The sequence below is a fragment of the Amblyomma mixtum genome, chromosome 3, assembly GCF_055824585.1.
Source record: "Amblyomma mixtum isolate Tamu chromosome 3, ASM5582458v1, whole genome shotgun sequence".
NCBI lineage: Eukaryota > Metazoa > Arthropoda > Arachnida > Ixodida > Ixodidae > Amblyomma > Amblyomma mixtum.
This window is the reverse complement of record NC_143014.1, coordinates 402,225,859-402,251,618: the sequence shown is the minus strand read 5'-3', so window position 1 is coordinate 402,251,618 and position 25,760 is coordinate 402,225,859. Positions and strand designations below refer to the sequence as shown.

The 25,760-nt window shown below is 50.3% G+C and overlaps 1 protein-coding gene across 50 annotated transcripts in view; it reads left to right on the top strand.

Annotated features, from left to right (window-relative positions):
* Window positions 1-25,760, top strand: part of LOC149357393 (uncharacterized) — a 172,333-nt gene that overhangs the window by 92,509 nt on the left and 54,064 nt on the right. For 43 of the 50 annotated variants that reach the window (XM_089584625.1, XM_089584594.1, XM_089584604.1 and 40 more), the window contains 7 exons: window positions 2,290-2,424; window positions 5,984-6,112; window positions 11,911-12,042; window positions 14,952-15,065; window positions 17,341-17,454; window positions 18,447-18,548; window positions 19,738-19,770. In XM_089584625.1, the coding sequence (XP_089440751.1) occupies window positions 2,290-2,424; window positions 5,984-6,112; window positions 11,911-12,042; window positions 14,952-15,065; window positions 17,341-17,454; window positions 18,447-18,548; window positions 19,738-19,770 (759 nt within the window). The remainder of the gene's footprint in view (window positions 1-2,289; window positions 2,425-5,983; window positions 6,113-11,910; window positions 12,043-14,951; window positions 15,066-17,340; window positions 17,455-18,446; window positions 18,549-19,737; window positions 19,771-25,760) is intronic. The other 7 variants (XM_089584608.1, XM_089584620.1, XM_089584637.1 and 4 more) reach the window with 3 other exon arrangements.

Below are 25,760 nucleotides of genomic sequence, written 5' to 3'. Positions count from 1 at the left end.
CTCAGCAGAGGCTGCTGCCCCACTGATTATCCTGAGGGCCATGCCGCTAATTCTGCCCTTCGTATAGTTTTTACACGTGTCTTTCGAGTCTGTTAAGATGTTTAGGGATCGGCCTTTCCTATAGCCTTCTGCTACCGCCAGCGCGACGGCAATTTCCTCGGCCTCCGTTATGCCCACGACCTCCACTGAGGCGCATGTGGCCATGTCTCCTGTGCTATTAACTACCACCGTAGCGGCTAAGCGCTTCCCTGCATGTACGTACATGGAGGCGTCCGTATAGACTGTGTTCTCTGATCGGCCTAGCCTCCTTTCTATCTGCTCGGCCCTTGCTTTTCGTCTGTCCTCGTGTAGGTTAGGATCCATGTTTTTAGGCAGGGGTCCTACATTAAAGGTCTTTCTAAGGTCGTCCGGTACGTCCGCGTATCTGTCTACCAGTCCGCACGTGTTCCGACCCAACCTTCTCAGGAGCGCCCTTCCCGTAGAGGAGCCTCTGAGTCTAATGAGTTGTGCCCCCAATTGAGCCTCGGCAAGCTCATCGAAGGTATTGCTGATTCCGAGTTGGAGTAGCTTCTCGTTTGATGCGTTTCTGGGCAGGTGTAGAGCAATCTTGTATGCCTTCCTGAGAATACAGTCGGCTTGCTCTCGCTCCGCCTTTGTTGTTGCGTGGTAGGGCAAGGAGTACATAACTCTGCTAACGATTAGGCTGTTGACGAGTTTGAGGGTATCTTCTTCTTTCATCCCGTACCTTCTCTGAGAGACTCTACTGATCATTCTGCCAACCTGCTCCGCGGCTCTTCTCAGCAGGCTGATGGTATGGCTGCATTTTCGGCTGCTCTGCAGCCACATGCCTAGGATTCGTACCATGTTCTGTTCTTGGATCAGTTGCCCCTCTAGAACTACTTCCAGCGAGGCTTTGGTAGGATTTCTTCCGATCCTGATGATTTCCGACTTCTCCGTCGAACATCTCAGGCCTCTCTCCCTGACGAAGGTCTCTACGCAGGTCGCAGCTTCTTGTAGTCTGTCTTGCTTCTCCCCTAACGATCCTTGGGTGACCCACACCGTGATGTCGTCGGCATAAATCGCGTGTTGGATGCCCGGGATTTCCTTGAGTCGTCTTGCTAGCCCGATCATCGCCATATTGAACAGGACGGGCGATATCACGGAGCCTTGGGGTGTTCCTTTGCAAGGCGTGGTGAAGACGTCGCTTCTCAGCTCGCCTAGTCCCACGGTCGCTGTTCTGTCGCTCAGGAAGGCCCTGATGTAGTCGTGGGTTCTTCCCCCGCAGTTGGTGTTGTTGATGCCTTCCATGATGGCGGCGTGGCTCACGTTGTCGAAGGCTCCCTTTATGTCGAGGGCCATGACAACGTTTTCGCCACTTCTCGGCATTTTCTCGAGTACTTCCTCCTTGAGTTGGAGTAGTACGTCCTGCGTAGACAGGTGGGCTCTGAACCCGTACATGCTGTCTGGGTACAGTTGGGTTTTCTCTAGGTGCGACTGGATCCTTTTTGTGATTACTTTCTCGTACGTCTTGCCCAGGCACGACGTGAGGGAGATCGGCCTGAGGTTCTCGACCTGGAGTTTCTTGCCTGGCTTCGGGATCATTACCACTACCGCGTGTTTCCACTCGGCCGGCACTATTCCTTCTTGCCAGAGCTTGTTGAAAACGTTTATCATAAACTACTGTGTTTAATTCGAGTAGCAACTCGTAATGTTGCCGAAAGAAAGCACAACTAGAGCTCACTGTAGCAAAGCAAACGACTTTAGGCTCCAACCCGAAGATCAGCAAGCTACTAGCTTCCGTAATACAGCTGCTCTTACAGAGACCTTTTGTGGTAAGGCGCAGTTTTTTGCTTCAGGGATTTCTGTAGAAAATTCATGGTAGCAGTTCTTCCACAAGGCTGAAGTGCAGTAATACTTACAGACGATTGATGGCGCTTTATAGCATTTCGTAGAAGTTTCGGTGTTCGAAACAGCGCTTGTCGAACAACGCTGTGGCGGTGCTCGAAGAACGATCGACCGCGAAAATTTAACAGGCTTCTCGATGGCAATAAAGGACAGAAACAAAGCGTTTTTATGCTCCTCGAGTTATAGTTCATTTGCGCAATATTGAACAATGAACAACGTTGACGTGGAGCGGGCTTGAGAACACTCCCGTGCGATAAGACGGGAAGATGCCTGTTGTGCGGAAAAAGGGATGACTTTTTAGAAACATGCTAGCAGAATTAAATTGAGACCAGCGACAATGATAGTTTTGTTGAATCATCTTGATACACCCTGACTCCTTTTCAGGCCTGCCTAGAGGGACAGCACCCTACGCACATCCCCATGCGAGCCCTAGAGGAAGTTTCCACAACTCAAGGGGCACTCCACCGCCCCGCACACCCCGCAATGTTTCGGCAACTTGAACGTCCTCCGGTGCACAGGGTACGTTGCCGGTTGCCTCAGTGTAATCGCGGCACATGTGATGATCGCCGCGAACCGTTGTTGCCGTCTGTGATCATTACCTTTGTGATTTGTTCACCGCCAGTGGCACAAGGGCTTATCACTTCGTTTGCGAAGCAAAAATTGACCAGAGCACTCTCATAAATCATGATCGCGAGCTATAATTTCTACGCTTTTTAAGGTAACAGTCGCTCAATCTCCTTATCTCGATATTTCGATGCTGTCTCTAAACTGAGCACGGCAGAAAGCGGCAGAGATGCTGTTTTTCAACTACCGCACAGCATTCTTGTTGTAATCGCCCCGCAGAGTTTTACAATTGTTTGTGAGCGCGTGTAATCCCTATAAAAAATCAGCGGGGCACTTTGTTGACCTAAAGTGCGGTGAGGCGAAAGCCTTAAGCGCAGTGTTGCTGCTTGATGTGTGGTTAAGATGTTAAGCTTCGCATCTATGAGTGAAACGTGACAACATTACGCAACGCTGCCAGCAAGTCAGCAGAACGCCATCGCCGATTCGGCTCTTCGCCTTGCTCGACGGTAGATTGGTTTTTGAGGAAAGGAAATGTCTCTCCTGCATATCTCGGTGGACGTCTGAATCTGGACGTAAGCCAAGGGAGGAAGATGGGAGTGAACGAAGACGCCGTATAAGCTAGACGCGCCTTTGTTCATTCCAAACAATCGAGCTGGCATGCCGGAGTGGTTAACGCGCTCGTCTCGCAGTCCGGAGGCCCTCGTTCGATTCCCCAACTCGAACAATTCCCTACTCGGTTTTATTTATTTATGGGGTCTGACTAGAAAGGTTAATTAGGTTAATTGGTCTTTGCCGTTGTTGTAATGTCATCCATCATGACCTGTCACTCACCTGTGAATAATGAAACTCTCTGGAATTTTCGAAAAAAATGTGTATGAAACATCTAGATACGTCTAAATAATAATGATGGTTGATGATAGTGAAACATGACTTTCACATTTCGTGGTACTAGTTAAGGTATGGTTAGTGACTGTTAACGTAACCTGAACTAGTATACTGATTAATTAGTGTTAGTTGTGACCGATTTCCTAGCCCGTTATTCGGAGTCGAAGGAAGCACAGAAAGTACTGCAGTGGAACGGGTGGATAAGACAAAAAAAACAGTATTCCATCTCGTGAATTGTCCACATCACTTCTTACAGATAGCCTTGTTTCGTAGCAATAACCAGCAACCCAATGATAATCGACGCCACAATCGTCGGTGACACAACGCGGAATCCAAGCCAGTTGACTTAGAATCCTTGTGGAGGCTAGTTCGCCTCTGAGAACTGAATGAAAAACTACTACGGCGCTATTTTGGACTCTTCAAGATCGTGCAATCACTTGATGGAGTCGAATACAAAACCATTCTCGACAGAGCGACTACCTCTCCGCGAAGGTGTGCGTCCCCAGAAGTTGTGCATCTTTTATTAGTGAAGAGATTTTTGAGCTCTGATAGAAAGTTTCGAGCTTTAATTACGCGCATCTTCAGCTTTTCATAGTCAACCGCCAGTGGCCTATCTTTTAGTGCCCAGTCTCTGCAGCAATGTTGTCAACACCAACGCGCACTGCTATGGGACCGTGTTTCTGCCGCATTGATGTGCACACCAACACATGCAGCGTACATCTTCTTATCAGCGTACCATTTTCATATATCCCAAAACGCCAACAAGATTTGGAAGTAGTATTTGGATTAGTGGATGAAGACGGTAATGTGCAGTACACACAGCGAGAATGTGTTGCAGTATAACGCGAGGAGCGTTCGTCTGCGGCGATAGCCTAGTGCTCTCCAGCTGCGCGTGGAAAGTTGGTCTGACCGTGCCGTCGAGGGTCCGAATGCCAGTCATATATATCTTTATATATATTTCGTTTTAATTTTATTTAGTACTTTTACATGACAGATACCCACAAACACCTCAAACATACAAACATCCCAAGGACTCTCTCGGGGGTGACCCATGGGGATATTGCTTTCGCAGTAATCAGAATAGTGCGGGGCGCATTCGGCAGGTCCTCTCAGACCGTGAGCGGCAGCTTGCCAATGTCCCTTAAGACACTAGTATATAAAAGCTGTATCTTACGGGTGCCTACCTAGCGGGCAGAAACGTGGACGCTAACTAAAAGACTTAAGGTTAAATTGAGCACAACGCACCAACTTATGGAAAGGATCGCGAGAGGTATAATTTCAAGAGACAGGAAGAGTGCAGAGGGTGTGAGGGAACAAAAAATAGTTATTGACATCCTAGTCGAAATGAAAAGGAAGAACATAGCTTGGTCAAGGCATGTAATCCGAAGGCAAGATATTTGATAGTCTTCAAGGATAACAGACTGGATTCCAAGAAAAGGCAAGGGCAGCCGGGGGCGGCAGAACGTTAGGTGGGCGGAGATGAGAAGGCGGCACTTGACGGGGTTAATTATCAAATTAGCCCAGGCCTTTGTACTGCAGTGGGTGTAGTCAGGGTGATGATGATAATGACAAAAATACTTTTTGTTCTCTCCGTGGCGTTAGCTTTTTTCCGCGATATTACAAAATGAAAAGCACAAACATGGGTGGGACCTCACAATTGTCATTTGTGATCAGATGGGAAGAGATGGGAGGCGCGGTTTTTATTGGCTCTAGAACTTCGCGGAATCCTCAGGCTAGCTGTTTCCTCGAAGTGCAGTATCTTGACTTGCGAGACTAGGCACCTTATAGTATTTCGCACCTATTTCAGCGTTGAAGAAAGGCTGTCTCATTGGATTCACTATCAACATGAACAGAGAGCCGCTAAATTAAATGGGTGGATTTACTGGTAAAAAAAAAAATGTGTAGTACTTTTGGACAGCCAAAGTCTGGGAGGTGTTCATTATGCGGGTAATTAATTACTACTCTATGTTTATGAGGTGTTTCAATGGCACGCGGTGTACTTGACCAGAACCGCTTCACTACACCAAATATAACGGGGTATAGCGAAGCTAGGTACAAATATCGTACATCCACATTCTTCATACTACCTGCTTTACCTAGCATTCAGAGCTTGATCTTAAGGCATAGACCGCCTCCACGCGTCATACAATACATGCAGATCCTTTCGTTGTCATGCAGTTTTGAATCTTCACAGAAATCTCGCCGGAAAAGTGTTTCTTATTGCACCGGTGTCAAAATACTTCCTAGTGGTACTGGCTAAATACCACTCACCGCCACCCCTGTCCTAAAAGATAGGGTTATCTGGCGTAATAAATATACAGTATGAAATAAATACTTCGAAGGAGGGACAATGAAAAATAAAATATGCTTATAGATGGCAATGACTGAAGAAAACACGCTACTAAAAACAGAGTTTGTGTGCACTTCGTAATATCCGTTCCTTCCGCGGTATCGAAAAACGAAAGGCCTGCCCTGGATGGCTCCCGAGAATGCTCCACTGAAATAAGTTGGGAACAGATTATTTGTTCAGAAGGAAAAATGAATAGTTTAAATAAATGAGAATTGGGATGTGATTGGAGACAATGGCATTTTTATGCTATTATTCTGACAAACTCTGGCTCCTTTTCAGGCCCCCCGACCGACAGTGCAGTTTCCTGACAACTATACACGGGTGGCAGCGGCTGCTACCGCTGCTCAAGATGCACACCGCGGCCGCGAGCAGCCCTCCTGGAACCTCCTGCGTCCTCAGGTCCACAAGGTGCGTTGGCGGTTGCGGCAAGGTACTCGCGACCGCGTCGGAAATTTTCTCAAGGCTCTGTATACGTATTTGACATTTACTTTTGCACTTTATCTTCGGCGGAACAGGGGCTTGCCGCGTTATTACCTGGGGAAACAGAGACCAGAGCGCCTCGAAAAACATTAATCACTCTCTGCTCTTTCCATTCTGTTTGAGATGACTGTCGTTCTTCCATGCCCCTTATGACGAATGTTCGATGCCGTCAATTAAGCTGCGATGGTAGCGGCAGCGATGCTGTCTTCGAGAACAGCAATCTTCTTTTTATTGCCGCCGCCGAGGTGTCACTTAGACATCGCCAGTGTTTCTCCGCGAGCCCAAGAACCAGCCAAGCATCCAAAGACTATCGCAGGCATCCAAAGCCCAAGCATCCAAAGAATAATTGCAGCTGTTCGACTCGGGGACGTAGATAAGTCATTTTACCAGAATATCAAGTTATGATGTGCCTAATTCACAATGGAATGCCCTGCATGTACATCCAGGACGGAATGAAACGCAAATACACATATATTTCTAGTCTGCAGCTCGATATCCATTCAGAAAAGGTTTACAAATTTGTGCTTCGGCAGATCCTTTGCCCTCAACCACGAATCAGGGTAGCTGAATATGGAAAATTAAAGCACAGAGGTAAATATTTCGTTTTGTTCACAGGCGCTGTTCACATTTCATACCGTCGTGAGTAAACATGATGCCAGTGCCACTAGTGCTCTCGCACGTTGTGGGATGCATTCGAAAGAGCGTTCCTGGAGTCATTCAGGAGCTTCCTTCACATGGAAAGAGCAGTCATTTTTTTTTTCAGATCCCCCATCCAGCTCCCTAGAACGAAGCAAGTGCCTACATAGAAGGATCGTGCCTGCCTTTAAATGGCGGAGAAGACAATAAAGTTCCAGACATGCAGGGCCCGTTTTCACCGGCTTCGTATCGAATCCGCCGAAAACTGTTCCTGAATTCACCACGACAGCAGCCACAGTCTGCCACACCTGGCAAATACAACCGTTTGCTAAGTGTGTTTTCCGCCAGGCACCACGATACCACATCAGCGGGTGAAGGAAATGTTCTGGGTGCTACCGAAGAGAATCCTGGTTAAATTTCGTTGACTTTGACCGCATTAACTTCATATCGAATCACTAATACTGTTACGAAGGAGACGAAGCTGGCAGTGGCACGGGGCGGAGCACTCTTGCTGGGCCAGCAGCTATTAAATCATCTCTTCTCCATCGCTCATCACATCTCGTTCTTCGGCTGGCCGCCACGTAACATTTGGTGTGAAATGCGGGGAGGGGGGGGGGGGGGGGGAGGGTCCCTTCATCGCCATCCTGGTCCCGGAGCTTCACCGTCTAGCGCATGCCATGGACGTCGGCGGTGAGTACCTGGTCCGCCCCGCCCGACCTGAACCGACCTCGCCGCTCACCCCAACCCCGTCCTCCACCCGGACCACAAGACACGACGAATTGACATCGTTGCCGCGACCAGAATCACCCGACTGACCCAAGAGCCTGCCCACAGGTGAGGACACCGCTCCCCTGCCCCTGCCGTTTGGTGCGTCAAAGGACCTCGGCCGTCAGCTCCTGGCACCCTACGGCCTGGATGCTTCGTGGGCCGGGGCTCATTCGCCTATCATCTCATCCCCTGTGGCGGCCAGCACTTCACCACATTGCCACTTCTTTTCTACCCTGGAAGCCCATCCCCGTATCGCGCATCCCTTCGTCGGTGTCTTCTATTTACGGTCGGGACGATCGCTCGGTTGCCCCGGGTAATGTTGCGAAGAAGACGAAGCTGGCAGTGGCGTGAACGGAGCGCTCGCTCTAGGTCGGGGTCCATTAAATAATCTCTTGTCCATCGTTCATAACGCCTCATTCTTCGGGTGGCCACCACGTAACAATATATGTGATTCATGAAAAAGTCCATGAGGCTTTGGGCATGTGTGAAACGGCCGCCTCGACCACACAATCCCATACCATGATTTACGGCGCCGCGTACGCAGCCGAAGAAGCCGCGCCAGCCGAGGCCTGGAACACTGCGCACCACCGCTAACACTCCAGTGGCTGACCTGCTAACCCATGCTTCAGCAAGCCCCGGCATGGAAGGAGGACCTCTGCAGCACCGCGGATGTACAGTACGGTCCATTGTTAAAGGGAACATGCGATCGCGTGGCCTCCACGTTTCACGAAGCCCTCCTACCTAGATGCGGCGAGAATGTACGGCATTAGGAGCATGCGAGAAAAGACCAGCCGCTGTGCTTACTGCGCATGCGTCTTTTGCCGACAATTCCCGCAAGTTCTGAGCGGCAGCGTTTCATGAAGCGCGGAGGCCACGCGATCGCATGTGCCCTTTCACAGTGGACCGTACTGTACACTTTCCAATTCCTTCACTGCGGTGAAGCCGACCAAATCCTACGGCACTGCGCACACCGGGCATTCTGGAAGAGCGCCTTCTCCGCGAAACACCGCGACCACAACCTGGTCCGCGACCTCATGAGGTACAACGGTACTTGTTTCGGGAAGAACTCTCGCCGGGCCTAACTCCCGCATTAATGGTGGTGCCTTTGCCGTCTTCTATGCGCTTTGCGCCGCCACAACGTAAGTACGTAGCGTCCATCACCGGAAGACCTGCAAGCCCCCGTGATGGAAACTGAAAAAAGCAAATCTTGGAGTTTAGGTTGCTGCCTTTTAAGGTGACAGAAGTTCACAGAAAAAGAAACTCGAGGACGGCGCTACTAGAGTTCAAAATAACGCCGCCCAGCAAACTTACAAGGACGTGCTTCACCCATGACTATAGCACCCAGATCTGCTTTCTCCTTCAGAGTTATAGGGAATACTTCTCACCCGCATCAAAGTTCCTGGTAATGTGGATTGCCGATTATCGGAATTTTACTGAAGACCTAATACCACCTTTTTACCAAAGCCTCTACTGTGTGTGCAGGCAGAACGCCCAGCAATCTGGGGCTCTATGAACACCATCCTTCGCAACGACACCATCAAGCCTTCGACGAACCCTTGAGTGGCAGAGTAGTAATTTGGGCCTGTTGGTAGTTCATGATGCGGAAGTTAGAGCGCAAAAAACAAAGACAAAGTGGAGACGTGGACGGTGGAGACGTGGACGATAGCGCTTGTCCCGTCCACGTCTCCACTTTGTCTTTGTTTTTTTGCGCTTAACTTCCTCACCTTTAGTGGCAATGGTCATCTTCTAAAGAAGAGAAACAAACTGTCTGGTACTGCCTCGATTACGAAAGACTGAGCAGCGTATCGAAGAATAAATTTAGCTGGGGCTTAGCTAAGGTTAAGCCTGGATATCTCGAAGCGAAAAGCTGCGGTCATCCGCAATAAACACGCGCTTGGCGAACGTCACACGATGACGCAGAGCGCGCGGCAGCGTGCGCCTGTTCTATGGGCAAGCTTGCCTTATATACCCCTCCTTTCAAATGCGCACTGCGCACGGCTGCGGCGAAAGGTCAAAGGGTGGCGAGGAGGAGAAGCGGCGGGTCACATGCGCAGTAGCCTGCGCCGTACGCGACGTCACTCGTGCTCCGACATACGCTGGCTCACGCGAAGCGCGGTGTTGACTAGCGTAGTGAAGCTTTTCGCTTCAAACTTATTGAACCCTCCAACTGGAATATGATGCCCTCGACTGAGTTTTTTCATGCAAAATACTTTTCCTCCAAGTACTTACAATTGGGCTACTGGCCATACGCATTCTGCGTATGATACTGAGAGTTAAGGGTCTTCTCCACGCCAGATAAGTTATTCGAGATCATGGCCATGACCCTCTTTCTTTACTCCTTCCCACCGCCATTTAAGCTAGTTATGGGCAGACCTTGAGTCACAAACCTGTTTCGTGTACGCAGACAACGTGTCGTCTTCGCGGTGGGCTTCAACGAGTACCTGAAAAGCCTGAAATCTCTACTGACAAAGAAGAATTCTGCAGGAACTCTCAAGCCTGTGAAGTGCCGTTTCCCATACCAGGAGCTGGTCTCTCTCTACAACATGATCACCAAGGACGGCGTATACCCTCGCACTCACAAGGCACCTGCTTTTTGCCACTTCCCTTTTTTCCAGTGAGAAGAAATGAATCCATAGCTCATACTACGTGCATAATAAGAATAGTCTTGGAGTACGTTTTGACTGATCGCCAAACCTGTCACCGAGCTCACATAAGCAGAGCTGCCACTCTAATGGGAAGCCGGCAGTCACTTCAGCGACATGTACAGTCCTTTCGGTGCTACAGACTGAGAGGAGAACGTCGCGAGTGATGTTGACCAAGTCAAGGAGCGTCAGCCATTGCTTGCCGCTGGCCGAGCAGAGTGTGTATGCACTCGAAGCCCCGCAATCGTCAAGGTAGCGCGGAAAAGCCGCAGGAAACTGTGTGCAATACGAAGATTGTCCGCGATCAAGAAGCTGTGTGGTGGCTACACAAGTTCAAAGGCACCAACGGACACCTCGCTTGATTGATGCTTCGTTTGCAAGAGTTCGATGACACCGCAGTGTACATCTCCCTGTCACTGCTCCACATATCCGAAAACGAAAGTAATATTTTAGTAGTATTAGTACTAGTGGATGAAGAAAGTGATGTGCAGTGCACACAGCAACAGTGTGTTGCACTATAACACGAAAAGCATTCGGCTGCGGCGATAGCCTAATGCTCTCGAGCAGCGGCGTGTGAAGCTGGTCTGTCAGTGCCACGGAGGGTCCGAATGCCAGTAATATAAATATATATATATATATATATATATATATATATATATATATATATATATATAGGTATTTTCTTTTATATTTATTATTACTTATGCGGTGGAAATTTCTTTGGACGAGAAATTCTAGAGGCCCGTGTACTGTGCGATGTCAGTGCACGTTCAACAGCCCCAGGGAGTCGAAATTCTGGAGCCCTTCACTACGACGTTTCATAGCCTGAGTCGCTTTGGGACGTTAAACCCCAGAAACCAAACCATCTTACTTGGCAGATACTCACAAACTGCGGAAACATACAAACACCCCAAGATCTATCTCGTAGGTGACCCGTCGGAACAGTGCTTTCGCACTAAGAAGAATAGTGAGGTGCGCATTCGGCAGGTCCTCTGAGACCAAGAGTGGCAACTTACCAATGTTTAAGAGACTAGTATATAACAGCTGTATCTTACGGGTACTACCTATTGTGCGGACATCTGGATGCTAACTAAAAGAGTTAAGGTTAAATTGAGGACAACGCACCAACTTATGGAAAGGATCGCGAGAGGTATAATGTCAATAGACAGGAAGGGTGCAGAAGGTGTCAGCTAACAAAAATAGTTAATGACATCTTAGTCGAAATGAAAAGGAAGGAAAGGGAGTGGTCAGTGCATGTAATGCGAAGGCAAGATATCCGATGATCTTTAAGGGTAAAAGACTGGATTCCAAGAAAAGGCATGTGGAGCCGGGGGCGGCTGAAAGTTAGGTGGGCGGAGATGAGAAGGGGGCACTTGACGGGTTGAATTGTCAGATATAGGCTAGGCCTTTGTCCTGCAGTGGGTGCAGTCACGGTGATGATGACGATGATGAGAAAAATATTTTTGGATCTCTCCGTGCCGTTAGTTTTTTCGGCGGTATTACAAAACGAAAAGCACAATAATTGGTGGGACCGCAGAATGCTCCTTTGTGATAAGACGGGAAGAGATGGGTTTGTTAAAATGGAAAAATGGGTTTCTGGAAATATGTGATAACTGGGATACGACTGGGGACAACGAGATTTTTACGCGATTATCCTGATATATTCCCGCTCTTTTTTAGGATCCCGTCGAAGGTTTGCAGTCTCGAGGCAACCAAGCACGATACACATACCCTGCTCCTGCACAAGGCAGTATCCTCCGGCCCAGACAGCCCGCTGGCTCCCAATATCATGTTCATCCCACAGTGCAGAAGGTGCGTTGGTGGGCGCCGCAAGGTACTCGCGAAAGGGTCACAAAGTCTCGGGAGGCGCTGTATCTGTCTCTATTTCTACTTTTGATCTTTATGTTCGGCAGCAAAGGGGCTTATCATTTCTTTTGCTAGGTAAGAAGAGAACAAAGGTTTTTTAAAAGTATTACTTGCGTTCTGCTGTTTTCCCGCTGTTCATAATGGCTAGCCCATTGTGCTCTAAGCGGTGCGGGCCGGGCGCTATTCTTTTCCTTTCCTTTTTGACACGGCCACCCTAATTTTTGTTCATAATGGCTATCGTTCACGCACGCACTTACCGCGGATCTTTGATGCTGTATTTAAATTGAGCGGGATTCAGAGCGCTGTTGATAACGCTGTTCGTCGAGTACCACAGAGGAGTCTTTCTTCCACCTCCGCCGAGTTGTTAAATTATTTGGCGTGAGCAATGAAGCCAATTAGAGATTTCGTTTCAGTACCCCATCAGTCTACTGGTGCATTCACGAGTACGTGCCGTCTGGTGGAGATGCAGAGTATCTTATTGGTTATGCTACCAAAGAGGTAACTCGTCGTTTAGACATCGTTAGTGTTTGTCGGCCTACCCAATGACCCGCCAAGCTTCCAGGGTCTGCCACAGAAAATAGCCGAAGAGTAACTGGACTCGTTCAACTGTGCGACCTACATAACTGATTTGACAAGGAGAACAAGTTAAGAGGCGCCTTATTCTCAATAGGGCGTTCGACACCAACGGCCTATACGAGAACCGCTAGGGTTCTCGGACATCGGGTGACACATTCGAACGAGGCATTCAGGAGCTCGCTTGCAAAGAGCAAGCGTTTTGCTCAGATCTCACAACCAGCTCCCTGGCGCGGATGCAAGCGTCTGCATCGAAGGATCGTGTCTGCCCTGAAATATGAAATCGCAGAGAACAATGTAATCAAGTTCCTCGGCGCAAGGCATTAAGGGGTGGTTTGCGCCGCCTTCGTACCGAACCCACCGAAAATTGTTGCCTAATACCCCATGGCCGGTGCACCCCCTGCCAGAGCTGGCTTAGCACTACTGGCGGATACACGTCTATTATATGGCCACCCAGATACATGTTAGCGAGCAACGCTGATGTGCTGGGAGCCGGCCGCCAGATTGCTCGCATCTGCTAGGCCTTTTCTGCCACGTTCACCTGACGTGGCCTCAGTAACATTTGCGGCTGGTGAATATGTGCATCAGGCTTTGGTCGTCTGTCAAAGGGCAGCATAGACCAAGATCGCGACTCATGGTTCATGTCGCCGCGTTACGGATCCGACGCAGTCACGCAAAGCTACAGTCAGGAACCCTCTTCGCAGCCGTAAGAACCCATACTTGAGCAAGCCAGGCCAAGGACTGGAGAGATCTGGAGGACCGCTGAACAATACCTCCCACTTTGCGTTCACTGCATTGAAGCCGGCCAGTTCTATCGCCGCTGCGCAAACCGAAGAATAAGCATGTGCGCCTGTTCCATGAAGCGCCGCGAACACAAATCTGTCTGCGACCTCGTGAGGAAGAATAGTACTTGTGTTTCGCCGTATACAAGCTGAACCTCTCGACCTCGTCCCGTCGCTGTCTTCTGTCCTCTTTGCGTCGCTACGATGCAAGTACGTAGTGGCGGTCACCGCAAGACCTGAGGCAGCCATGTTGGAAAGTGAAGAAAGCAACCCTTGGAGTTAACACAGGCAGTAGCAAACATAACACTATTACATACCTGAGTAGTCTCCGCCGCACTCTACGGAATGCTACCGAACCTCACAGAAGACAATCTCGACGTCGCCACCTATCCCTAGCGCACAGCTAACAAATGATCATGTGGGTAGGGATGGCAACCCACCGACGCTTCATGGTATGCAATCGTTGATTACACGACGGGGAATACAAGCCAGTTCACCGCATATCTGTATAGACGCTTCTTTGTCGCTGAGGACTGGGAGAAAAACTGTTACGCCGCCGTTTCGGATCCTTAAAAATGCTGCGACCACTTGACGAGCTAAAATGCAAAGTAAATCCTGACGGAGCTACTAGTGACGTTCACTGCGTCGTATTCTTTAAGCCATTTGCGACCGCTAATGTATGCTTGTTCTCTGTAGTCGTTTCGTTTGTATACCTTTTAGTCACGTTCACTGCAACCTCTGAGTCCCTGATAAAGAGGGGTTTAAGGCTGCTGTTTTCTTGTACCTTTACTAGTGCGCCTTGTATACCATCGGTGGAACATAGGCTATCAGTCTTTGATATCCAAGGAGAGACCAAAGCGCCGCTCTAGAAGAACAGTATTATGCGCTCCTGTTTCCAGGTCTTCGAAATGACTGCTATTCTGCCCGTTCTGCCGGAATGACTGTCCATTATTTCCAGGAATTATAGCTATCTTTAAATTTAGTGCCTTGGAGGTTGTGGTGATTTTGTTCCTGAAAAAACGCCGAGCGGCTGGTTGCTATCGCCTCCGGCTAGCTGTTTGTCTTTGTAGGCAAAAATCAGGTAATTCACGAGCTAGTTTTAGTGCCTCTTCAGTCCCGTTGTCTCTTGTCCACGGCGTCGTCATCACCTTAAGAAAATACCTTTCTCTCTTTCAATCTTGCGACATCATCTCTACCTCTTTTCCCCTCCCGCGGCGAATAAGATAGTGGTTACGTGCCTTATTCACTTTTATGAAAAATGAATGGATACCTCAGAGACCTCACACAATGCCACGTTTCTGTAAAAGACAATGGCAGGAAACAGCATGACACCAAGGGCACACCACTTAAGCTCAAAGCGCCCGAAAATGCCTCCCGACTTGAAATGGCTAGGGTGAGGTTGCAGCGAAAGGGAAATGGGTTGTTGGAAGGAAGAGAGGTCAGGTATGAAATATACGACAAAGTGTTTTTGTCGAATGACGCTGATAATCTCTTTTTCAGGCCTTAGTGGAGGGGAGATATCCTTCGGTGGTGGCTACCCGGGATACGGTGTGCCCTTCATTTCCTGAAGGTGCTCGCCGGCGCGCCAACCAGCCTGCATGTTTGCATGAGCAGGTACGTTCACTGTAGCTGGAGGTACTTAGGCGCTTTCCGAAAGATACTCGCGGCATAGACTTGAATCATTTTGTAATATCTAGACCCAGCGCCTTCGGTTAGGCAGCTGTTTGAATAGAAGAACTCGATCTTTGTTATGTCTTCTCTTAAGTGACTCGTCAAGAAGAAAGTTCCGAAGCCCCGAATTTTGTTCTCAGTATGGTAAGGTATTTAAGCCGCCGTTAATAACTAACGGTCGGTATCATCAGCTTTCCGCCTTGTTTTGGCTCTACCACAAGCTTGTATTTTTGTTCGCCAGCCCCCTGGGGGCGCCGGAATACCTTCGCCAGAAGCCTACGAGCAGTGGCTGGGCTGTGCGCTCGGCCTGCTGCAACGATGTCCTACGCGATCTATTTTGCAATCAAAGCTCATTAAGAAACCCAACCGCTGAGAAGTCTCAGGTTTTACACTATCCAGAACAACTAGGGCTAGCGCACCTTTTTGGCATTTGGCCTAACCAAGATAAAACGTTTGGTATTTTTTTTCTTCTAACTTAGATCGTCTCGGCGCCCTAGAAGTGCTCATCGCGCACTTGAGTGAGGGGTTTACTACTATACTGAGAGCGTCTATTTTGTAGTGTGTTACACACAATATTGGAGACAACTGCGTGCGATCGATAGAACACCGGCCGAAAGCAACGCTTTCGCATGACAATTTCCGATACGCTTGCCACGCATGTCGATACAGAGCAAAAGAGCTAAGATGACAACCAGGCTTAGGAGCAGCGCGGTGCAATTCACATTACAATAACACTATCCAGCTTATGCACGTCAAGGAAGCCAAGGTAGCGCTTAACGCAATGCGGTGTTGCGTCACTGGAGAAGAGAACACTTCGAAGACAACCCTTTGAGCTCTGTATGGGAATACGTTTCAGGCATGCTTACCATCCGAGATTTGGTATTGAATATCGTTCTTTCATATTGTTTCGGCGCCATTGAATGCTTAGGTTCCAGCTGCCAGCACCCGCGACGCGTAAGGGCTCCCTGCGCGTGAAGACAACGGCAGCGGCCGGGTGGCGCTTTCTTCGGGCCACTAGGCTATTCTATGTCTTCCTTTTTACAGTGAAAGCTTCATAATAAAATCGCAAAGAAGGCGCTCGTCGCCTCGTACTCATCGCACACGCACTAGATCACATTCAGTTACGTGATTAGCGCTGGTCACATGATGTCCCACGGTGGCGCAGTGGTTATGGCGCTTGGCTGCTGACCCGAAAGACGCGGGTTCGATCGCGGCCGCGGAGGTCGAATTTCGATGGAGGCGAAATTCTAGAGGCCCGTGTACTCTGCGATGTCAGTGCACGTTAAGAACCCCAGGTGGTCGAAATTTACGTAGCTCTTATCTACGGCGTCCCTCATAGCCTGAGTTGCTTTGAAACGCAAAACCCCGAGAGACCAAACCAAACCATTTATTCTCGTTCGCCGCACACTCTTAAGATGGGGCCTGCTTACAAGAGGGGTAATTTTGCTGTTTTCATGTACCTCTACTACTGCGCCTTGTTTATCCTCGGTGGCACTTGGGCTATGAGGATTACATATGCAAGAACAGATCAGAATGCTCTAGAAAAACACACTTATGCTTTCCTGTTTCTACGGTCTTCGAAATTACTGCCGTTCTACTGTGCCCTTTATTTCGAGCATTTATTGCTCTCTTTCAATTTAGTACGGTGGAGGATGTTGTCATTGTGTTCTTGGACGAACACCGACCCGCTGGTTGCTATCGCCGCCGGGCACGATTTTTTTAGTCCTTGTGGGCGATAATCAGCTTATTGAAAGGTTAGTTTTAGTGCCACTTCAGTCCGGTCGTCTCTTGTTCACGGCGTCGTCATCGTTATCGCCGCGTGCTAGTACCGTTCTCTAACTATTTCTATCTTATGGCAAAACCTCTTCTTACTTCCGCTCTCATGCCGGCAAAATGGTATAGGTAATGCGCCTTATTCAGTTTTATAGAAAATTGAATGGGTACCCAGAAGTTCTAAGAAAATTTCACACTGCTGTGAATAACAGTAGCAGGGAAGAGAATGACAGTACTTAGAGGAGGAGGAGGAGGTAAGAAAGGTTAAAGTACTTTGAGAAAACCATTTAAGCTGAGAGGGCTCAGAGAAGGCCCTGCGGTATTAAAGAGGAAGGGTGATATTGCAGCGAAAGGGAAATTGGTTGTTGGGAGTAGAAAGGTCTGGGAAAAGGTTCACGACAGCGTGGTTTTGTCGAATGATCTTGATAGTCTGTATCTTTTTCAGGTCTTAGCGGAGGATGAATACTCCGCTGCCGTGGCTAATCCGGCCATGTTGCCCGTTTCTTTTTATGAAGAGGCTATGCGGCGCTCCCCCCAGGCTATCGAATTCCCAGAGCTGGTACGTTCACTCAAGCAGGGGGTACTTAGGTGGTCCCCGAAGGATACTCGCGCCACAGACTTGTGTAGTGTTAGATACGGCGCATACGGTTGAGTAACTGATTGAGTGAAAAAAAAAACAAGCTATTTTTATATCTTCTCATAAGTGGCTCATCAAGAACAAATGTACGAATCCCTGAATTTATTCTCAGTATGGGAAGATATTTAAGCCGATTTAACAGACTGGCCCTCTATTGTGATCAATGGCCTTTTGCGTTACTTTGGCGCTACCCTCGAGGCATTGGGATGCCTGCGTCAGAAACCTACGAGCAGTGGCTGGGCTGTGCGCTCATCGTACTGCAAGGGTATACTGCGCAATTTTTTTTTTTGCAACGAAAACTTTCCGTAATAAGCGAAACCGTCGAGAAGCCTCATGTGAAACTATCCAGAACTACTATAGCTAACTCACCTGAGTCACACTTCGCCTAACCAAGATAAATCTTTTGTTACTGTTTTCGACGAACTCCTTACTGCGTCAGGGCGCCGTAGAGGTGGTCATCACGCACAGGTGTGCTTGGCCTCTGAGGAGACATCTGCGTACATTTATGCGCCCAAATGAACACTTCTTTCCTCTCATTTAGCTTTTGTACCTTTAATTCCCGTTTAGAGCACTCGCTCAATAGTTATATCAAAGCGGTTTCTCTTTCCACGTTATTCACGATGACTCCCGTTGTTACATACCCATTGTTCACGAAATACGATTCTGTCTTTAAATTGAGTTCGTCCGCCGGCGTGGTGCTTTTCTTTCTCGAAGATCCCTGAGCAAGGTTGTTGCTGTCGCCTCGCCAAGCAATTTCATTGTCAGCGCAAACGAACCCATTAAAATCTTTCATATGGTAGCACCTTTCAGCTCTCAATTGGATAGTTCGCAACAGGAGGGCAGAAGTGGGATGTGATTTACGGCTAGCTGCATTTGTCAAATAGACTCTGTCTCATTTCCATCCTATCGTGCAGCAAGGACACCGCGCGGGTAACGTCCCAAGGGCCAATGCAAGCTATCGTCAACCCGAAGCTTTGAGCTGGCGTCGCGACCAACCTGGTGAACCTTGGGATCTGGTACGTTGGCTCAAGTAGAGAGTACTGCGCCGTTTGCCATAACGTACTCGTGACGCACACAGCAACGCTTTTCTGCTGTTCAAATTTGGTAGACTCGGTCGAGCCACTCTTTAAATGGAGGACGCTGCACTTGCTTATGTCTTCTCCTGAATGATAGTTCAAAGGTAAAGGTGCGAAGTGCTAAACATTTGTGCACGTTATAGGAATACGGTTTAGAACCAGACTTACCCATCAAGACTGGGCATTAAGCATGTTTCTTTAGCATTGATTCGGCGACATCCCAAGCGTAGCTATTCCAGCTGAAAGCAGCCGCGAGTCGCTGCGCTCGCTACGCCTGACGACAACGAGCAGCGGCCGGGTTGCGCGTTCTGCTTGCCTCTAGGCTAATCTCTGCGCTCCTTTTTGCTGTGAAAGCTTGCATATGAAAACCACAGTAAAACCTCTCGTTGCCTCTTATTCATCGCGTACCCACGAGATCACATTGACTTTACGTGATTATTGCCGGTCATAAGATGCGCAGAGACGCTACAGCAAGCGCGTAGTGGTCTGAGCACACTTCCTGTTTTTGACTGAGCTCCAACATGGAATCGCCTCACTGCAGCCATTATTCGCATTGTGTAGGGACACTGTAGTGGTTTCTCTATTTGTGGTTTCTCTCATGGAATTGGGTAACGACGGCGCCATTGTACTTTGTCTGCAGAAGCAGGCGCAGAATAAATGTTGCTAAGCTATTGAAGTAGCACGGGCAGTGCCTGCCTCCATAAGAAGTAGCGTTAAGGGACAGACCGCTCGAGTTTATTACGGTTGCAGGTCAGTCAGGCAGTTGGCGGTGTACAAGAGCATTGCCTCGGTGCGAGCGCACCGCTAGTCGAGTAGATAAACTGAGTGATAAACTACTTCGCAAGATACAGAAAACGCACAGTGTTCTTCATAGAATAGAACACGAAAGAAATTTGGGCGCCGCAATTTGAAAAGCGTTGTGGTGCCACCTGTTAAACACGGAGAGAACCACAATTTTCTGGCTGTCATGCCAAGCGGCACGACGTAGGGTACAGACGGGAGGACCGCCAGACCGCACTTTGGCAGCGCTGCCCGAAGCCATAATTAAAGACATAGTTTGTAGTCGAACTGTTCTTGAGTATGGGACTTCCAGCGAGGCCATTCTGTTCACTGACGATGTCTTTCGCAGGAACTTTGTACCCCACCGGCTCAAATCTCTCCGGTAAGTGTGAGAACCGCTGAAGGTTTTTTGAAACTATGTGTTGTGAGAACTCCACAATCTTCAGTAATGCAGCGAGCATTGATATAAAATGTTTATCTGGACCTCTGCCATTTGAGGGATAATGTGGGAGTAATTGTACACATAGCAGTTGTGATATAATTTTGACAAGCCACTATTTCAAGCCCTCCCGAGCTGGTATTTTTGAGAGCCACGAATTGCGAGCGTGTAGCCGTGATGTGCCAATATAAGGCGGTGAGCCCTGAAGACGACAAAATGCAAGCGAGGTGGTTGGAATGACTAAAATGGGTCATTGTCGTTCGCTCTTATGAGCTACGGTGGCTCAGTGGTTACGACGCTCGAGTGCTGAGCTAGAGCTCCCGGGTTCGAACCCTTCCTCGGCGGCCGCTTTTCAATGAAAGTGAAACGCAAAGGTTGCCGTGGGCTGTGGGATGTCGTAGCACATTGCCCAGAGACCCGCAGGCGATCATAATTACTCCGGAGCGCTCTACTACGGCACCTCTTTCTCTCTCTCGTCTTTCATCCTGCCTTTCCCATTTTCCTTACGCCGCGGTTCGGGTACCCAGAGGGATGTGAGAAAATTGCTGTGTCATCTCCTATGCTAAAAAATAATTTTTTGGACCACCGCACTCGACCCAATTCATTCACTTCTATGTTGAGATCTGCTTGGAAGTCTAAGTTCCAATCTATCCGCAAGTCTATGCAGTCGCGCTTCTTCAGCGCGTCCGCCAAGATCGATGCTGCTAACGCGTAAACACACAAAATCAACGCTGTATGTGTAAGCTGCATTTTTCATCTTGTGTAGCCGATTAGCAGCATTGGCACAGTGGGTACTGCGGTGGGTACAGGCCATCAATCAGCATGGGTTCGAACGCCATGCGAGCCGAAATCCGCCACCAGTCCTCAGCACGCCTATAAACGCACCGTGGGGGCGCACGCAACCTCCGGGCGAGGAGCTGTCCTCCTTGTGTGTGTGTGTCTCAGAAGAACGGTTGAATAAACGAGACACACACGCACACGCACACACAAACACACACGCACGCACACGCGCGCACACACACACACACACACACACACACACACACACACACACACACACACACACACACACACACACCATCCCATCGAGCAATTTTGCATGTTCCTCTTACACGATCACTGAATGCTCCAGTGAGGCCCATTTTGTGCTTTCGGCTTTCTTACTTGTCTTATAATTCGTCTTGAGCGCCCCGCCGATCAATATTTAACGCAGGTTGGCGTTTTTAACGCCCGTTAGAAAAAAAACGCAAGCTGAACAGCATGCAGCGGCATAGATATTGTCACGGACGCCGGTAGGACGTTCTATCTCTGGCAGAACAGTACCTGGCGAGCACACTGGGCAGAACGCAGCCGGCAGGCACTAGCACCGAGCAGAAGAGGACGAAGTCCGGCGCGCGACAAAGGTCAAAGACAGACCGCACGGGGGCGCCGGTAGAGTGATGGCTAAACTAAGTGCGGCATTGCCCCTCCCCTCTGGAAAGGCATCGACTCGATGCCTGAAAGTGAGGGGGAGCCACGTGTGGGTGTTAACAGAATCCCAGGCACCGTACGTGGTGAGAGGTGTCCTAGCGGGCATGGTATGGCTTGAGTCTTGCGACGTGCACAATTTCGGATGTCGGCGGGCGTCTGGAAGAACGAACACTTCCTTGCGGGCGCACTTCATACGTAACGTCGCTGAGTTTGCGGAGGACCTCGTAGGGGCCGAAGTAACGGCGCAAAAGCTTCTCGGAGCGACCGCGCAGACGGATGGGGCTCCAAACCCACACTTGATCGCCAGGCTGGAAAATGACTTCGCGGTGACGGAGGTTATAGCGGTGAGCATCGACTTCTTGCCGCACGCAGGTTCGTTGCCGAGCCAGCCGGCGGGCAGCCTCTGCATGGCGAACGAATGAATCAGCGTCGGCAACGGATGGGCGTGCAATATCGGGCAACAACATCGTGTCCAACATAGTCACAACTTCACGACCGTGTACCAAACGAAATGGGGTGAACCCCGTCGTCTCTTGAAGGGCAGTATTGTAGGCAAACGTGACGTACGGAAGGATTTCGTCCCAGTTCTTATGGTCATCATCGACGTACATAGAAATCATATCAGTGATAGTCTTATTGAGGCGCTCGGTTAGGCCGTTGGTTTGAGGATGGTAAGCTGTGGTCTTACGATGACTTGTGCCACTGAGCCGCATAACTTCCTGAGTAAGCGTGGACGTGAACGCTGTGCCTCGGTCAGTTAAAACGACATAAGGGGCGCCATGGCGGAGGACTATGCTGATGATGAAAAAGTCAGCAATTTCAGCAGCAGTGCCGCGGGGAAGAGCTTTCGTCTCACAATACCGGGTGAGGTAGTCGGTGGCAACCACAATATACCGGTTACCCAATGATGACGTGGGAAATGGGCCCAGTAAGTCCATGCCGACTTGGTGGAAAGGAATTCTCGGCGGAGCAATGGGTTGGAGCAAGCCAGCCGGCATGAAAGGTGGTTTCTTCCGACGGTGACACTCTCGGCAAGTGCGTACATAACGCTTGACAGCCGCAGAAAGCCTGGGCCAGTAATACCGGTGACGAACTCGTGCCATCGTTCGAGAAAATCCGAGGTGGCCGGAAGGAAGCTCGTCGTGGCATGCCTGCAAAACGTCAGTGTGGAGCGCCGTTGGAACCACGAGCAGGTAACCGGAGTCCGTCGGGCCGTAATTTCTTTTGTAGAGGACGCCATCTCGCAAGCAAAACGACGACAAGCCACGCACGAATAGACGAGGCGGTAACGAGGCGGTACCCTCAAGATAATCGATGAGTGGCCGCAATTCCGTGTCGTCCCTCTGTTGTTGAGCGAGGGCGGACGTGGTCAGAGCACCAATAAAGAGAGGGTCATCTTCGAGGTCGTCAGAGATGGACGGGATAGGAGCACGGGACAAGCAGTCTGCATCGCTGTGTTTGTTTCCCGACTTGTAGACAACTGTTACATCAAATTCTTGCAAGCGAAGGCTCCAACGAGCTAGCCGGCCCGAGGGGTCTTTAAGATTCGCGAGCCAACACAGTGAGTGGTGGTCACTCACGACCCGAAACGGGCGACCATACAAGTAGGGCCGGAACTTCGTTATCGCCCACACAACAGCTAGGCACTCCTTTTCAGTGGTTGAGTAATTGGCCTCGGACCGAGACAGCGTGCGGCTGCCGTAAGCAATCACGCGCTCAACACCATCTTGCCACTGGACGAGGACAGCACCGAGGCCAATGTTGCTGGCATCGGTGTGAAGTTCTGTATCCGCCTCCTCGTCGAAATGGGCAAGAATGGGCGTTGTTTGTAGGCGTTTGCGGAGCTTTTCGAAGGCGTCCTGCTGTTCCTGTGCCCAGACGAAAGGCTGATCGTCTTTTGTCAGCCGTGTGAGAGGCTCAGCCAGCCTGGAGAAGTCTTGCACGAAGCGTCTGTAATATGCGCAGAGGCCAAGAAACCGGCGCACAGCTCGCTTATCAGTGGGAGTCGGAAACGCAGCTACAGCGGCCGTCTTGTCGGGGTCGGGGCTTACACCCTCAGGTGTCACAACATGGCCCAAAAACTTCAATCGTTGGTACGCGAAGTGGCATTTTTCGGGTTTTAGAGATGGACCGGCTGATCGGATGGCCGTCAATACTGCACTCAAGCGTTTGAGATGTTCTTCGTAGGTCGCAGCGAAAATAACCACATCATCAAGATAGACGAGACACGACTGCCATTTGAGGCCAACCAGGACAGTGTCCATCATTCTTTGAAAGGTGGCAGGAGCGGTACACAGGCCAAAGGGGAGCACCTTGAACTCGTACAAGCCGTCGGGGGTTATGAACGCGGTCTTTTCACGGTCCCGTTCATCAACTTCGATCTGCCAGTACCCACTGCGTAGATCAAGAGAGGAAAAGTATCGGGCATGACGCAGGCGATCGAACGAGTCATCAATTCGGGGCAACGGATAAACGTCCTTTTTAGTAATCTTGTTGAGGCGACGATAGTCGACGCAGAATCGGAGAGTGCCATCCTTCTTGGCGACCAGCACAACGGGCGAAGCCCACGGGCTTGTTGACGGCTGGATAACCTCGTCGCGGAGCATTTCCTCAACCTGCCTCCGAATCACCTCCCGTTCTTTCGCAGACACTCGATAGGGGTGGTGTTGTATAGGCATCTCGCCTTCATCCACTACAATGCGGTGTTTAGCGACCGATGTTTGCCGAACTTTAGAAGTGGTCGCAAAGCAGTCACGAAAAGAGTCGAGGATCATGTGGAGGCGGTGTTTCTGATCGGCGGTTAGGTCGGGGTTCACGTCAGTCATAACGGGGGCGTCAGAGGTCGATGCATGGGTATCGTTGAGGGACAAGGCGCAGTGGGAGACTGAGTCACTAATTTCATCGAAATAGGCTATGGCGGTTGCTTGTGGCAAGTGGCGGTATTCGGCGCTAAAGTTCGTAACAAAAAGCTGCGTTCGCAGTCCGCGGAGGGAAGTAACACCCCGCGCAACGCAGACTTGTTGATTCAGCAGTAACGACAGGTTGCCTTACGCAACCCCGTGAGGAGTGCGTGGGTTGGAGCACTCCACCGTAATAAACAAACTGGAGCGTGGTGGTAGCGTGACATTGTCATCACACACGCGAAAAACAGGCCTGTCGGGCTCGCTGCTGTCGGCTAGGGCACAATGAGTTGAGAACGTCACGACAAGTTCGCGGAGGTTGATTATCGCACCGTGTTCCTGAAGAAAATCTAACCCGAGGATGAGGTTCTTCGAGCAATGAGCCAACACAGCGAAGCAGGCAGTGAAGGTAACACCACGAATCTCCATTCTAGCGGTGCAGACGCCAAGCGGTGTCACCAGATGGCCTCCAGCTGTCCGGATGTGCGTTCCAGGCCAAGGTGTCAGTACTTTCCTCAGGACAAGCGTCAGACCACGACTCATGACGGAGAAATCGGCGCCGGTATCTACGAGAGCAGTCACGCGGCGGCCATCAACGATGACCGGGATTTCAGCCGAAGCTTGGTCACCTTCAGAAAAACGCTGTGTGAGGGAGGTCGGACTAGGGGATCGTTCTCGCGGTCGGGTTGGGGCGTCAAGCGGAGGCGTCTCCGTTCGTTGAAAAGTCGTCGGACTTAAGGGTCGTTCAGATTGTCCAATTGAGGCGTCAAGCGAAGGCGTCTCTGGGCGTCGAAAGGTCGTCGCGGCGTGGGGTCGGAGGTCGGGTCGCATGCTAACGTCGGTGAGCGGAGGATGTTCGTCATGTCCGGTGACGGCGGCCCTACCTCCGGGGGTCGCCGTCCTCAGTTTTCCCGGCGCGGGCTGGAGGACTGCCGGACGTAGGACTGGCGGGCTGGTGAAGAAAAACGTCGAGGCGACGGTGACCTGGACTGACGTTGGGCAGTGGGTGCAGGTGGGACGTTGGCCGCTAGGTACTGATCGATCTTGCGGGGTCGTTCACCATAGCGTGGCAGGGGTGCGTCGGGCGAAAAGCCACGCAGGCCAATCCGGCGGTACGGGCAGTGACGACGGATGTGGCCTGCTTCGTCGCAGTGGAAGCACAGGGGCCTGTTGTTCGGCGTTCGCCACATGTTTGCCTTCGTGACGGGTGGGCGGTCGGCTGGCAGCGCTGTCGTATACGGGAATCGGTCGGACGGCGCGGTAGGGGCTGGAGAGTAGAACGCCGGCGGTGGTGGCGCAGGGCTTCGCAATGCCTCGCTGTATGTCATCACATAGGGCGCTGGCGGTTGCGGAGGTGGAGTGGGCTGCACCGTGCGGCGTATCTCGTCACGGACAGCCTCCGAGATGGCGGTGACACTAGGAGGCTGCTCCACAGAGCGAAGCTTCTGCAGCTCTTCGCGAACGATGCTCCTGATGAGCTCTCGGAGGGTGGTGTTCTCATCCCCGGGCCTCGGCATGTGGCACTCCACAGCAGTGATGTTTGACGGACGGCCGTAGTGCGCA